Source organism: Rousettus aegyptiacus, unplaced genomic scaffold (genome assembly GCF_014176215.1).
Source record: "Rousettus aegyptiacus isolate mRouAeg1 unplaced genomic scaffold, mRouAeg1.p scaffold_m13_p_16, whole genome shotgun sequence".
Classification (NCBI taxonomy): Eukaryota; Metazoa; Chordata; class Mammalia; order Chiroptera; family Pteropodidae; genus Rousettus; species Rousettus aegyptiacus.
Window position 1 is genome coordinate 42847859 of NW_023416291.1, and position 15800 is coordinate 42863658.

At 62.3% G+C, this 15800-nt stretch overlaps 1 protein-coding gene across 1 annotated transcript in view; it reads right to left on the bottom strand.

The window, feature by feature from the left end:
- Positions 1-8062: 8062 nt before the first annotated feature.
- Positions 8063-15800, bottom strand: part of LZTS1 (leucine zipper tumor suppressor 1) — a 50185-nt gene continuing 42447 nt past the window's right edge. Inside the window, exons 3-4 of the mRNA XM_016132439.2 lie at positions 14233-15036; positions 8063-11771 (exon numbers count right to left, since the gene is read on the bottom strand). Of these exons, the coding sequence (XP_015987925.2) occupies positions 11133-11771; positions 14233-15036 (1443 nt within the window). The 3' untranslated portion in view covers positions 8063-11132. The remainder of the gene's footprint in view (positions 11772-14232; positions 15037-15800) is intronic.

Consider the following 15800-nt stretch of genomic DNA (forward strand, 5'->3'; position numbering starts at 1 on the left):
GTGTCACCGGAGTGGCCAGCTGGGACGCCTTCTGCCGCAGGGGACTCTGTCCCTCCTCATCGCCAAGCTCACGTGCTGATTCTTATAACCACCACCAAAGGCCCCGTCCCCCACGTGTGACCGAGCCCAGATGCCCCCAGGGCTGCCTGTTAAACAAAAGGCCCCTCGTGCTCTTCCCGGTCATCACACATCACACAGCCCTGGCGGGACGGCAGCGATCCCAGCCGGCGAGGAGGCGGGCAGGCCGCAGCTGCCGCAGGAACAGCCCGCGCTCGGTCCGCTTAATCCTGCACCCGCTAAGTGGTGATTTCAGGGACTGCCTGGGGCGTGATCTGCCACCTGACTGCAGCCGGTGGTGGTGGCCGGGGAGAGCGGGAGCAGCTGGCGGGCGCACTTCCGGTGGCAGCTGCGAGTCCGGATTGTTCTGGGAGGGCGGCCCGCAGAGGGGCCGGCATTTGCACTTCAAAGGGGTTGGCCCCGGATTCCCCACTCTTGGGACCTGCGTCTATTCTGGAGAAAATCATGTCGCCTTGAGTGAGTTACCCACCCGGGCCCACCCCTTTCTTGACAGGAGGGCGGCTTTAAACAACCCGGGGAGTTAAGGACCGCCGGCCAGACACGCCCAGGCCCCCGCCCTGTCTGGCCCTCGCCTCCCACGCCTCGCACGGGCCGCTTCCTCTGCGCTGGGCACAGGGGCCCGGAGGGCTTCCTTTGCCTCGCCAAGCTGCCCAGCGGCCGGGCCTCAGCCTCCCCGGATCCATCCTCACAGCTATTTGTCTGTTCCCTGTCCTCGTGGAGAACTCAATCGCCTGGAAACGGCCACTTCCTCTGTCATTCACTGCCTGCGGAAGCCTCACCAGCAGCTCAGGGGAAGAGCCTTCACCACGGCACGTGGGCAGGGCGAGCGGGGCCTCAGAGGGTTTCGCTCGATGTCCCGTGGGAAAACCAGCAGTGAGGCCTCTGGGGGAGTCCGGCTCCCCATCCAGGGCCCTCTGACGAGGACTGAGCACCCACGGTGGCCAGGGACGTGTGGGACCAGCTTCTCGGGCCACTGGTCAGAGGTTATCGACAGCCGGACTGTCACGCCGGCTCCTGGCCAACACACGGAACGTCTCGGCGCAGTGCGCCCCGAGGTCCCTTCCCTTGCCAGCCCCAGTTCCGGTGGGACCAGCTGTCCCCCACATGCCTGAAGTCCCTCCACTGGAGATTTGCTGGGGACATCCGAGGAGTCCTGTAAAGCACTTGTCACCTAGGCACATTGGAGATATTCAACAAACGCTCCTTCTCTTCCTTGTAATTTGCCCCGTTTCGTAACAGGTCTGGCTCCTCTGAGCATCTGCACAGCTGTCTTTGGGGGCGGGCAGAGGACCCCCGGGCAGCTTCGCCCAGGACTCTTGGTTTGGTCCTGGTGCCACCCACGAGGGCTCGCAGGGCGGGGAGGTGAGAGCTGGGATGGAGGACCCCCCCCACCACTGTCCATCCAGCTTTGGTTTTTGGTGCAGGGTTCAGAGGTGGGGGCCGGCAACAAAGTGGGTGCAGAGGGGAGTGGGGAAAAGAGAGGGAGGCCATGGTGGGGGGCCGGGACCCTCCTCCAGGGGGAGACTCATTCCCCAGCCATGGGACTGTAGCAGCTGCGGCTGTCGGCTGAGCAGCCCTGAGACTTGCCCTCGGCGCTGAGAGCTCTGGGGCCACAGCTTCTCCTCTTCCCAGAGCGGCCGCAGGCAGTGGCCGGGGTGTGGGGACAGGCAGGGGGCATGTGAAGGCCCAGCCCTCTCGCCCCCCGGCCCCCGCATGAGGATCTGCTGAGCCCCCACTGTGAGGTCTTCTCTCTACACAGTCCGCTGGCCTCCGGTCCCTGAGGAGATGCTGGGGCAGCTTCCGCCAGGTGAGGCTGCGAGCGTCCACCCCGGGGAACCTCGCCAGTGTCGCGGGCACCCTTTGGAGGTTGACACGTCCCCTGGTGAGGGGAAGGGATGAAATGGAAGAAATGCAGTGCCCTCTCCCATGTGGAAGCACCCACCCCACCCATGTCCACGCTCGCTCACGCCCGCCACACGCTCACATATACGTACACGTCACAAGTCCTAATTTTCAACGTCAACCTAAAAACATCTGGAAACTGGGGAAAAGGAGCTCTGTCTTTTTTTTGCTGTTTTTCCCATGTGTATTTGTGTGTGTGTGTGCATGCACGCACGTGTGTGTGTGTGTGTGTGTGTACAAGAAGAGTAAGTAGCTTGGTCGGTCTGTATCGTTTCCGATGCAGTTGTGCCGTCTGGGCATCTAGAAGCCGTAGGAAAATAACCCGACTGAACTAAGACAGTCGAAGATGGCGGCGTGAGAAGGAGCCTGAGGACGTCCTGCTTTCCTCTGACTCTGGATGCTGACTGCTGACGGGAGGGGGAGACCGACCACCGGGGAGACGGGGCGGTGGGCGGGGGCTCTGCGGCCACCGGGCCTCTCTGCGATGCCAGCTCCCGCCTGGAGCTGCCGGTGGGCACCGTCCTGACCCCTCCCGCTTTCTAAGTCTAGTCTCGGAGGCCCAGCCAGGCGGGAGCCGGGGCCAGAATTTCCCTGGAAAGCATTTGCGTTCACAGGGGCCAGGCTGGGGAAGCAGGGCTGGAGGCCGGCGGGGCTGCAGGGCGGGCAGAGGTGCTCGGCCTCCTTCTGGATCCCCACTTCTCTGGCGGGCCTCGTTCCCGGCTCCTTGTCTACACAGCACAGGCTGGGATGGATGGCCCCGCGGCCTGAGTGGGCAGCGCTCTTGGTCCATTCTGATGCTCTGAGTTGCTTGGACTGGCATTTTCAAGGGCCGAAGGATGATTGGCCCTGGAGAGTTTGGACAGTGGAGGGGACAAACAAGGTGACCTTGGACCGACTGCCGTTGACCTGGAGCCCAGCAGTCTCACGTGACCCCATTCTTCTCTAGTTTGGCAGATGCTTCGGAATCCCATTCACTTACTCAGGGGTCACCTCTCCCGAATGTTCGTATTTCTGAAAGCTCAGCCCAAAGAATGCATCTCTAACGGTGGAATTTCAGGACTCCGCGAGGGGAGGGCGGGTCTCTCTCCGTCGGTGGGCAGGTGGGGAGGAAGACATGCTCGGACACAACCTTTTATGGCTTGTCGGAGACAGGGGGTCTGGGGCTGTGGAAGGGTGGGGGGAGGAGGCAGCCTGGTGTCCGCAATCACGGCCACAGCCAGGCCTCATGCCCGGGGGGGTCCAGGCTCCCTGAGGCGTGTGAAACGCAGGGCGCTGTGCGGGGCAGGAGCAAGTGCGAGTCTGGGAAGTCACCCAGCCCCAGTGCAGGCCAGGTTCACCTCCCTTCCGGGCGTGGGCTGCACCCCCGCCCCCCTGGCCTGCCCTGCCTTCTGCTCTGCCCTTGTCTTTCGCTGGGAAGAACCAATCGAGCGAAGGGAGCCTTGGGCTTGAACCCACGGGCTACACGCACTCGGCCTCGCTGGGTCCTGAGGCCCAAGAAGGTGCCACTGGCGATGGATCACAGGAGGCAAACCATCCCGTTACTGCCACTTCCGGTGTGAGGAATTTCATTTGCCTCAGCCAACACTGACTGCAAACACAGTCTCTAGCTACTTCCTGCTCAATTAGCCCTAAATGAGGCAGCGGGCCGGGGACCAGGAGGGAGCATGCAGAGGGGGTCTGTGCCTGTGTGTGTGTGTGTGCGTGTGCACGGGCATGTGCAGGAGCATGTGTGTGCGTGTGTGTGTGTGCATGAGTGTGTGTGCCAGGAGGGAGCATGCAGGGGGAGTCTGTGCCTGTGTGTGCGTGTGTGTGTGTGTGTGCGCGCGTGTGTGTGTGCATGAGTGTGTGTGCCCAGGAGGGAGCATGCAGGGGGAGTCTGTGCCTGTGTGTGCGTGTGCGTGTGCACGGGCATGTGCAGGAGCATGCGTGTGTGTGTGTGTGTGTGTGTGTGTGCATGAGCGTGTGTGCCCTCTGGCTGGCTCGATGAGGCAAGGCCGAGCGGGGTGGGGGCAGGGCCGTGGATGAGCAGAGGCTCTGCCTGGGGGTGGTGAACAAACAGGATGCGAGCTTCTCCCTTTGGCAGGGGTTCGGTCAGTGTCGCGGCTGGCCCAGGCCCAGGCCCAGGCCCACACCACCACACCCCCTAGCAAAGTTCTTCTTTGTTCCTCGCTTCCCCCAGCTGCGCCCTCTCCCCCTGGGGCTTTCCCCACAAGCCGGCCTTCTGGAGCCGGAAGCTGCGAGGAGGGGCCGGGGGAGGCAGACAGCTGACCAGCATGAGGTCAGCTGTTTTCCCCGGGCTGCCGCTAGGCTGGGGCTGCTGGAGCCTGGGGCACCACTGCAGTTCATTACAGCTGGAGGCAGTGCTACAGTAACAAATGATAACGATCACGGGAACCACAAATTGCGACAGTAGTAAAGACAGCCAGACTTCGGCTTACTTGTATCGAACATCCAGACTTTGACTTACTTGTATCGAACATCGTCCCGTTTAATTAGTCCAAACAACCCTCCGAAGCACGGGGAGCTTAGGTACTTGATCCAATGGCACCCAGCACAGTCACGACGGAGGGGAGGGGAGGGGAACCCGCTCTGATCCACAGATTGAGCGCTGGGCCCCTTGGCACGCCGCCTCCCATCGAGGCAACTGTGACTGGGTCTCAGTGTGGAGAGGGTCTGGGCAGCAGGGCGGGGTTCCCCCCACCCCCCGCAAGGAGCGTGACTGACAAGAGGGCCGTCTCGGCAGTTACTGAGCTTATGCTGATTGATGATGGTAGATGTCATGTTTCAAGGAAAACGCTCTGATCTGTGGTTAGGTTCAGGTTTGCTAAGGTAGGCGTTGGAGCCACAAAGTGGAGACGTGAGGCCAGCTGAGGGCGCTGCACTTCGTCAGTGGGGAACCCCTGGAGGGTCTGAGCAGAGGAGAGCACTGGGGCTGGACGGGACCGCTCTGTGCGGACGGGGCCAAGGGCCGGAAGGGGGCGGTCATCAGAGCCCTCACGGTGGCCGGGTCCGTCATTCGCTAGCTGTGCGACCTTGAGGAAGTCAAGGTCCTCTCTGGGCTCTCTTTAGCACGTCTGCTAAAGTGAGGTGGGTGGAATTTGCAGATGTTTAAGATACCTCGGGCATCCTGTGATTCTTCTGAGGACCTCAGCTGGGCCAGGGGCTGTAGGAAGAAAAGAGGATGGCGGGGCGGGCTTTAGGGAGTGGACCCTAAGGGATCTGGGGTCTGACTGGAGAGGGAGGATGAAGGAAAGGCAGGGGGCCAATGACAGCTCCAAACTGCAGGGCGAGATTGGAGGAACAGTCCTGGGGGAATGGTCTGGGTTATACAGTAACCTGAGTCACCGTCGGCGGGGCCCGCGAAGCAGACCCCTCCCAGCAAACCCAACAGACATTTAAACACTACGTGTAGGTGGATAAATTAATAGAAGCGGAACATTTCTCACTCAAGTTACATGGAAAGATGGGATTTTTAACTTAAGCGTCCACACAAGGATTGTGCCAAATTTTGTTTACAGCCTTTGCGTGTGGAAGAGTGATGTTTAATGCTGCGGGCTTGTCAGTGGCCATTGCTGGACGTGACGGGCAGGGCCGACTTTGCAGGAGAGGGAGGCGAGGTTGCGGGCTGCTCCGCGTGGGGCGGCAGGAGAGGTTCAGGGGCAGGAATGAGAGGAGCTGAGCTCAGAGGACCGCCGGGAGCCGCCCGTCGGGAAGCTGTCTGCGGAGGCCCCAGGGAGGGCGGGATTCCCAGGAGAGGAAATATCGGGGTGGTGTCCAAGTTTGGGAAGGACAGTGTCTCCCACGATGTTGAAATGCGGGGGCGTGTGGGTTCTCCAGCCTTCCTTTCCTTCTCATGCCCCGCCCCGCCGCACCCTTGCAGACGCCGTGCAAGGCCCCCACGGGTGGCATTGCCCTGTGTTGCCTTCAGAGCCCTCGTCAGAAAGTCAGAACGGAGAATCGGAGAATCGACCGCTTTCCTCGTTACTCCCACAGTGTGAGAGGCCCGCAAGGAGAAAGCACCTGAGCTGTTTTTGCCACATCTGTAGCTCTGGTATCTAGAACAGGGCTTGGCCTCAAGTCGGAGCCCAAGGAACGTTCGTTGAACAAGTACGTGCGTGTGTGCACGTGAGTGAACAAGATGACGACGCTCGATGCTTCTTCGCCTTGCGATGCCCGCGTCGGGGAGAGGGTTTGGGGCACCGTGGCGTTCCTCACAGCACTCGGAAAGCACCTGCCGAGGAGGCCGCCCCGCGCCCACTGCCTGCGCCTCCTCACAGGCACAGCTGCAGGGTCTCTACAGCCTGACGAGGACCCTCCCCCCACAAGACTGTCCTCCTTGCTGGCCGAGCTGAGGCTCCAGCTGCTCGGTCCGGGGGAAGGGAAGCCCCTCCCCATCCCCCACCCCCGTCATTCCTTCTCATTCCCCTTTTGTCCTTATTTTTTTCCTAAAATAATAAGCAGGTTCGGGGCTCAAGGAAGGCTTCCATCCTCAACAGCACTTTAGAGGAAATGGGGCAGAAAAAGCCTTTGCTCCCTCCCTCCTTTGTGGCCCCTCTGCAGCTGACCAGTCACTTCCAGGGCTGGTCCCTGGCCTGGGGGCCTTGCTTCCCTACGATTCCTGACCCTTTGGGTGGAGAGAGGCTTGCTGGAGTGGCCTGTACGGGGTTGCCAGAGGGTGTTTTGGTTATCTACTTCCAAGCCACAGAGTAAATCGCCTGGAATTTAGGGCTTAGAGACACTGCCATTTAATGTGGTCAGGAGTCTGGCAGGGAGAAGGTGGGGAGCAAACCTGTTCACGGGGCTCGGCTGGATCCTGGTCACTTGCTCGGCTGCACCCAGCTGGTGTCTAGCTGGGACAGCAAGGCCCCTCTAGTTCCATGGGGTCACTCCAGCAGGCTGGGGGGCGGGGTGCTTCTTACAAGGCAGCGTAGGACCCATAAGAGTATAAATGTGGAAGCAGCTCGGCCGTCTAAGCCGAGGCTGGAACCGGTGCGAGTACCACTTCTGCTGACTTCGGTTAAAGGGAATCATCCCAGGGCCGGCCCGAACTCGAGGGGAGGGAGCTAGCTACACAGGCAAGTGGGACGCATATTTCAGGGGGCGTCACCAATGAATGCAACAGCCCAGCAGCCTTGGGCCAGGTCTAGGAGGAAGAGCAGGAAGGGCCACCCCAAGCCCAACAGGACCCCTTTGCCCCAGTGCTGGGGCCTTGGAATTTGACAGATGCGGGATCTAGTCCGGCTGGTCACTCTCAGCTGTCTGAGCCCCCTCGGGCTCCGGAGGCTCACAGCGGCCGGGCCTTCTGCTCTCTCCAACCTCCAGAGCTGCTCCCGGCACCTGAGCGTGCAGGCGGGGCCCCTGGCCGATTGAACGCCTGCCTTGGGATGTGTCTTGCCTTTCCCTTCCTCCTTCCTCCTCTCCTGCCTACCACCTTCCCCGAACACCCTGATCGTTCCTACGCCAGAGGCACTGCCGTCTACCCCGCCAGGGTTCCCTAGGCTGCCTCACGCTCTTAATTCCCTTTCTACGTCCCTTCTGTCACCTGCCACCTGAGTGGAAGCCCTTCGAGCCTAGGATCTGAGCCCAAGGCAGTAGGGAACACTTGTGTGGGTGAATAAAGCAGGCTGGCATGGAGCCGGCAGGACAGTCGGGCCCTGCGGGGGCTGCACCTTCCCAGCTCGGAGGTCCTGGGTAGTGGCAACGATGGCCACTCTGGTCTCCTGTCCAAGAGGCCATGTGCAACAGGCCCAGGGTTGGCTGGTGAGGGGGCCAGCTGGAGGAGTGAGGCAGGGGCAGCCTGAGGCAGGGGCTCAGAGAGGACTCTGCCTTTGCCGAGGACCATGCCCCTTGGCGGGTCTCCTTTCCCCACCTTGGGGTCAGCCTGGGGGCCATTCGCAGACGAGGCCACAGGGTTGGCGAGTGGCAGGGGCCAGCTGGAAGTCCAAGGCTTGTGCCTCGCCAGCCGATGCCGACCTCGTCGAGGCAGTCTCGACCTCCTTCACCGGTGTGAAGGGAGTCGCCTTTCTTCTTCCAAATGGAGAAGACCCAAGGGGAGCGTGGGTGGACAGAAGTGGCTACGGAGGGCATGAGAAAGGGCATTCTTTATTCATAAATAAAAACATAAAATTACCAGAAATAGTTTACACGGCCCAAACATGGCATCGAAATAAAATAAAACAAAGCTGTCAAAAGCAAAGCAAACCGAACAACAGGAAACAACCAAGAGAAAAATAACTGTACATATTCTTCCAAACGCCGGTCCATCCCGCTGGTCCACCCACGGCGGGGGTTCCGGCTCCGCCGGCAGGCGCCGCAGGGACCAACCGCAGTGGCTGTGAGGGGATCACCCCCTGCACGGGGCACACGGCTTCTGCACGAACCTTCGGAGCCCACAGGGAACGCCCTCACCCGAAGCTGCTGCTCCAGCCCGGCCCAGGCGTGTGCGGCCCTCTGACCCAAGAGCGGCCCCAGCTGGGCTGGGACGAGAGCAGGGCAGGGGCGGAGGTTCAGTAGGTGCTTCTCAGGGAGAGACGGCCCTCAGTCCCCCCCAGAGCTCGGTGCTCCCAGGGGCTGAGTGTGCCCAGCAGGAGTCACCTGAGCTACAGCCAGAGGAGAGATCCCCAGTGGACGCGCCGTGAGAGTCTGGCCGTCTGAGTCCCAGAGGAAGCGCCGCTCCCGGTTGAGGTGGTTCCTGATGCTGCTCTTCCTTTGCAGACAGCTGGAGCGTTTTCGGCCAGGCATCCTTCGGGGAGCAGGGGGGTGGGGCGGGTCTGACTGAGCGAGCAGGCATGCCAGCAGGAGTGTTCAGAAGGAAGGACGGTGAGTTCACGCTGGTCCCCAGCCAGGCCGCCTGCTCTGAGGCCCGCGCTGGCTGACCTCCCCAGTCCCTGCTCAGCCTCTGCCGTTCAGAGCCTCCTTCTGGAGAGGCTGTGTCTGGCCTGGTTCAGGAGGAGAAAGGACGTTTATCCACAGGGAAGGGAAGGAGACCCACGCAGTGGCGTGGCGAGGTCGCTATGTTACAGGATACTGACACACTCTGGTGCCCCCGCGGGCCACCGCAGGGTCTCGGGCTGGGTAACGGGGCAGGGTCACAGCGCAGTTAGCACCCACCTCTTCTGGGTGAGGGGCTACTGTTTGGGAGGGGTGTTGGGGTGTCTCCAGCCTGGGGAGGGAGCAACAGCCCCTTTCTCTGTCCTGTAGGGAAGTCTCACTGGGAGGAAGGACTTCGACAAGGCACAGGCTGGTGGGAGGGGAGGGACCGAGAGCCACCCACGGCAGGGGGAATGGGACATCTTCGCCTGAGGGGTCTGCACTGTGCTGCCACCGAGCAGGGAGGGGCCTCTCGGCCTCTGGATTCCAGGTTTAAATCTAGCCTATGACTAAGACATGGCTTCACATTCCGTACATGCTCCTCTGTCGTGGAAGGCAGCGGGGCAGGCAGAGCTTAACCCTGGGGACCGGGCCCAAGACAAGGTGGCCCTTCCCTCAGCCCAGACTCAGCGAAAGAACACGGTGGGCCCTGGAGGTGGGGGTGGGGGGTGGGTGCAGGGAGAGGAGCAGCCCCGCTCCTGGGGCCTATAGCTGAAGGGCAGAGGTCGGGGAGACAGACAGGGTTTGGTGCCCGGATATTCTCATCTCCTTGGCCACAGCAGCCTCCCCACCCCCACCCCCACGTGCAGGCGCGAGGCACAGGCCCCCAGGAGCGCCGGCTGTCCTAAGAACAGCAGCTGTAGCTACGGTCAAAAATAGAACAGGGAACAGCCTGGCTGCCTGCGAGATCTGGCTCGCTTCTGAAAAGACGAGAAAGGAAGGGAAGAAGAAAGAACAAAAGAAAATTTCCTGAAACAAGCGAAGGAGAAGCTCTACCTTTCTGTCCTCCCCCAGCTCTCCACATCTTCAGAAGCAAAACCCCGGCCTCCCGGAGCACGGGCTTCTTAACAGTCCGGCTCCTCGGGGCTCGGGCAGAGGGAGGCCAGCCAGCGGCCCAGGGGCTGTTCATAAGGCTGTGTTTGCACCTCTCACTCCCTGCCTGGGGCTCCGGCCATCGGCACGCTGGGGACCCCTCGTGACCTGAAAGGACTCTCGTCTGAATCGCAACTAGAGACGCGAAAGGGAAAAGACGCCGCTGCCCCGACCACCCTGTGCCGTCTGAGTGGACGTCGGTTATTTTGGATCCAGCGAAGGCTTGATTCTTGGGAAGAAAATGAGTTCGGAGTAGCTTCTGGCCACCTGGAAGCAGGTGGCGGGGCCCCACTGCCAGCCTCCAGCAGGAACTACCCGGATGCTCCCCCTGGGACGACTGGCAAGCCACACCTGCCTCTGCCATGTGCCTTCAGTCTGCCCTTCCAGCACTCACCCAGGTCCTCGGCATCTATGGCTTTAAGAAGAGTGGTCACTGAGGCCAAAGGCCACCAGCTGCCCCAGGCTGCTCAGCTCCAGTTAGCAGGCCCAGCAGCCTCTGGCCCTGACACCTGCTTCTCCGTCTGCCTCCTCTGTCCTTGCTGAGTAGACTCTCCTGGGCCACCCCCCACCTCGGCTCCCCCTCACCTCCCACCACTTTCTGTGACTCAATGCGTCAGGGACAGGGCTGATGTTGCTAAGCCGAGTTCTCCACGCCCCTCTCCAACCCTCACACCTCCGAAGCCAGAGGAAGAGCTTGGGTTATGACCAGGTCAAGTTACAAGGACTCTGGTCACAAATGGCTTCTTTCGATTCCCAAGGCGTCCCTGTGTATTCGGGGGAGAAAAGTCCTGGGAAGAGAGGCCAGAAGAGAGGTGGCCACTGGTCTTCACGGCAGCTGCCCCATCCTCGGGGGAGGGTATCCGTAAGGATGTGAACAAAGGCCAAGGTTTCGGGAGCCCTTAACCAGATGACGGACACCCCTGGGCCCATCCGTTGGGGAAGCTAGAGGTCTGGAGGGCTCCAGACTGGTGAGCGCTGGACCATGGGAGAGGGGAGGCGAGGCCGTGTGGCAGTCCCTCCCCTCCCCTCCGCGCCTCCCTCTCCCCCATCGAGGACCCCAGGTCTGTGCCCCTCGGCGCAGAGGAGCAGAGTTACTGAGCAGAGGAGAGGAGAGGGGAGCCATCCTGGACAGGCTCAGCAGCCCCGCCCCGCTGCGCCGGGGCCCAGCTCTCGCCCTCCCAGGAGGCCCCTCAGATCTCGGTGGCGATGATGTCCTCGTATGGGATGTCGGCCCCTTCGAGGGCGATCTCCAGCGGCTCCCCTGCACCGTCCCCGTGGGCCAGCTGCTGCAGGGCCTTCTCCAGGCGCTGGTTCCGCTGGTACATGGCCAGGTAGCTCTGCTGCAGCTGCTTCTGGTACTGGATCACCTTCTCCTTCTCCTCCTTCCACACCAGCCGCTCGTGCTGGAAGCCCGAGGACATCTGGTCGTGGCCCTGCCGCTCCTCCTGCAGCTCGGCCCGCAGCCGCTCCAGCTCCCGCTGCAGGGCTGGGATGTCCTCGGCGAAGGCGGGCCCGGGCCCCAGCCCCCGGGCGGCCTGAGCCCGCAGCTCCCGCAGCTCCTGCTCCAGCAGGGTCACCTTCTCCCGCAGCAGCTCCGACTCGTTCTTCTTCCGCTGCAGCTCGTTCTCGCAGACCTCCAGCTCCAGGCCCTTGGTGCGCAGAGCGCCCTCCAAGTCCTGCGTCTTCAGCTCCATGCCCTCCAGCTTGCCCCGCGTGTCCTTCAGCTGCGCCTTCAGGCTGAGGATCTCGCTGGCCTTGGCGTTGACCTCCATCTGGGACTCCTTCAGCTGCTGCTTCAGGAGAGAGATCTCGCCTGACTTCTGGCACACCTGCCGAGGGGCGGGGCGGGGTAGGGGAGAAGAGAGAGTGCCAAGAGGTGAGAGGGCCCCGCCCAAGGCAAGGGACATCTTCACTGCCTCACGGAATGAAACCGTCCTGACACGGAGCCTCCGGGGGGTTCCCGAGCATGGCGGTCTGGGCGGCCCACAGAGGCCAAGCCGCTCCCGGAGGCCCCTTCCATTCTGTCGTTTGGCTTCTTTGGTCCACACAACTGCCTCACCACCAAGTCAGAGTCGAAATCTCAATCTACAGCCAAGTCTCTGGCTGCGTGTCAGTCAGTGGTCAGCGGTCTCCTGTGCCCACTGCTGGCAGCTCCGTCACCCACAACGAACATGGGTGGCATCGATTTCTGTGTCTGCCACGCTTCTATCACCCACGTTTATGCACACGCCCTCTGACCTCACCCCTGCACACGCCCAGCTCCCCCTCTCCCCCCTAATGGAGTGAGGATGAGCCACACGTCCGCCCCGCCTGGGTCAGAGACGCGACTCCCGCCTGCCGAACGACAGGCTACTGTGTTCTCTCTGCGGCATGCCTCCACCACCCTACTCCTGTTCCCCATCGAGAGGTGTCCGAGGTCCGCGAATGAAACCAAGGCACTGACGCGGACCCGTGCATCTCTGGGTCTTGGCCGTTTGGGGCCGTGGATGGCTCAGAAGACCGAGGCCAGTCTGGCTGTGTGCCCAGCTGCTCTGGGACGAGACCAGGAGGACGTCGAAAAACCACCTCGATCCCCCCACACTTTCCTCTCACCGTAGAACCCCCCTTGCTGTCGTGAGCCCCCTGAGAACACTGCACCCCGCCCCCTCCCACCACGGGGCGGGAATGGCTTCCCAAGGTCAAGCCTGCATTTGCTTCACAGAGGCAGGGGCACGACCCTGGCTGAGGCAGGCGCCTGGCTTGGGACCCTGACTTGACCATTCATGACCCGGGTGACTGTCTCTGCAGTGGCACCATGGCGCAGTGATTAAAAATGTGACCTCCGGGGCCACACTTCCAAGGTCAAGTCCTGGTTCTGATACTTACTTTGTGGTGACCTTGGGTAAGTCATTTGCTATCACGACCTCTCTGTGCCCCGTTTCCTTAACTGTGAATTAAGGGTTAGTAACTGTGCCTACTTCATAGGGTTGTTGTAAGGATCAGACCAGAGAATCAAGGGTCTGGCACTTAATAAACACTCTATAAATTATTATTATTGTTATAAATGTATCTGAATATATGTTATTATAAATATTTAATTTGTTACTTAGTATTTTACTGTACAGCTTGACTGGACGAGCTGGGAATGAGGTCAGAGCAACGTCCCGCTCAGTTCCAGACTGGACCAACAAGGATGGATGCCTAACGCCAGCACTCACTCCTGTTTCTGAGGCACCCCGAAGTGTCCCCGAGCCCTGGCTGAGGAACGAAGGCCGGGGTAGGGTCCGTTGTGCCAACATCGATGCCCCAATGGCTACTGTCCTTTCCGCTCTGGGAAACCTGGCGAACAGGACGTGACTCTCCCTTCTCGCCTGCCTGGTCCCCCGCCCATGTCTTCCACAGAAAGGGTCTTTTCCCCCCATTCCTGGGAACACTGTCACTCTCACTTCCAGGATACGCACAGGAGGCTCCAGTGTGAACAGACGCCTGTGCTCCGGGGGTGGTGCCGGCGCTGGTCTCACCGGTCACAGTGACCCCTCGGCCCCTTCCCACGGGGAGTCTGCCTGGGGTGAACAGCGGAGCTGCCGTGTGTGTGCACGCCCCCGCCTGCCCTGAGCCGCCTGCTAGGCCTCCCAGGGAGAGGAGCGGCTCAGGTGGGGGGGCGGGGGCTGAGGTGGTGAGCCGGGTCTCCAGCAAGGCCGGGGCGCCGGCCTCGCTTCCACGGCTGAGTGCACGCGTGTGCGTGTGGGCGTGGGCCCTTTGCTCGCTCTTCTGGTCCATCAGAAGCGCCACTGACCCTTCCATAGCGAGTGGCCCCTTCTGTCCCTGAGACCTGCCACAAGTGGGGTCACTCTCTCCAGGGGCTGGGGGTTCACCCCTCACAAGTAACAAATACCCACTCTCCCTGGGCTCTTGGACCAGCCTGAACTCAGGCTGCGCTTCTCCTGAGCCTCCTGTGAGTGGATCAAGTGCCCGGCCCTCAGACGCCCCGCTGGGCCTCACGACTCAGGGCTCCAGCTTCCCAGTCTGCCACGTGGTTAGCGAATTCAGTTCTGGTGGGGCCGCCAGGCCCTGAGACGGGGAGAGGGTGGGAAGCACCGACTGCGCATGTCCCTGGCATGGTCACCATGGGCTCCTCCTTTGGGTCATAAAGCCAGCCCTTTGGCCCAGCGTGCTGGGGCAGCTCGCCTCCGCACACCGCTGGCCAGAACCTGGAGGAGGGGCGGGGCCGGCACCAGACACCGCCCCCCCCCCCCCCCCCCCCCCCCCGCCTCCACCCCACCTCTCACCCCACCCAGCCCACGGCCTCACCTCCCACTGGGTCTCCTCCAGCGCTGGGCCGAAGCTGGTCTTCTCCTTCTCGTAGGAGCGCAGCCTGGTCTCCAGCAGGTCCTGCTCCTTCATGAGGCTGTCGAGCTCCTGCCGCAGCTGCCGCTTCTCCTGCTGCAGCTGGAGCACCTGCAGGTGCAGCGCCTGCTGCGTGCGCGCGCGCTTCTGTGACGCCGGCCTCGGCTTGCCGCCGCCCTTCTGCTCGGCGCCCTCCGCCTCCTCCTTGCAGCGCCATGGCCGCTCCTCGTAGGCCTGGCCGGAGGCCGGCTCCTTCTCCTCGAAGCTGCGGCGCAACCGCTGTAGCTCGCCCTCCCTCTCCAGCAGCTTCTGCTCCAGCTCCTGGATGGCGCCCTCGTCCGTGGGGATGGGCGAGCGGACGCACGCGGAGCCCCTGTCCGCCTTGCCCGGGTGCGCCAGCTTGCTGCCCCCGTCGGAGAAGGACAGCGCCTTCAGGCTCATCATGTTGCTGTCCTGCAGGAGAATGCCCTGGGTGATGTTGTGGGCCGAGCCCCCGAAACGGCTGGCAGGCCCCACGGCTGGGACCAGCGGGTCCAGCTGGTAGCTGCTGCTGGTGCTGTGGGTGGGCAGGCTGGACATGGAGTTGCGGCCGGAGTCCGACAGCGCCCCGGAGCACAGGCCGGGCTTCAGCTCCTGCTCCCTGGGCTTGTCTGGAGGCGCGGGGTGCAGCTGGTGGCTGGCGCTCTCGGGGGAGGAGTGCAGGAGGGCCCCTGACCGCGGCAGCACAGGCTTGAAGGCCGTGGGCCTCGCCGCACCCTTCTCCGAGCCCTGGGGAGGAAAGAGGCACACTGAGCCCGTGTGTCCCCTCCCAGCGGCCACAGGGCACCCTTCTGGGTCGTGGCCACAGGCGGCCTCGCCTGGGGCTCTGCAGCTGCTGAATGTGCTGAATCTCTCGCAACAGGAGAATTTCCTCTGCGCCTGGGGGATGTTCTTAAGGATCACCCAGGACCTGCCACCTGTGGCCAGCTCGCCCCAACCTCCCCAGGTGTGGTGCGGGCAGGGGCGCTGGACTGGGTCCGCATGGTGTCCCTGTGGAAGCTGACCCTTTGCCACCTCCACTACCCTTCCGGTAGGCCAGGGGCGAGGACACCACCGTGGCCTCCTCGAAGGCTTGGAAGGATCCCTTGACGGAGTAACCCTGTTCTAACAACTGCCATCGTCATAGGTAGAGTACTTTGTAGTCGACAACCCTTTAGTCTGAAAGGATCAAGGCTCTACGCAAACACGAGGGGCTGCTTCCTGGTCCGCCCCAGCCAGGGTCGGGCGGGGGCTGACCAGGGGCCGCGTCCACTGGGTTCCCACGGGAGCCAGAGCCAGCCACGAGGGCCGGAGTCCTGAGCACGTAAGGCTCGTGTGCCCCAATTTCCGCTAAAGGCGACGGTAAGAGTCGCACAGCCCTCATCAGGCCCAGCTTGGAAGAGCAGCCGCTGCGCCACCAGGCAGCAAATGAGGGGGAGCCCCGGCCCCGTGGCTCCGTTGGCAGAAGCTGCCAGCGCCCCACGCGGCCTCTGTCTGCTCTTCCAGACGGGGAC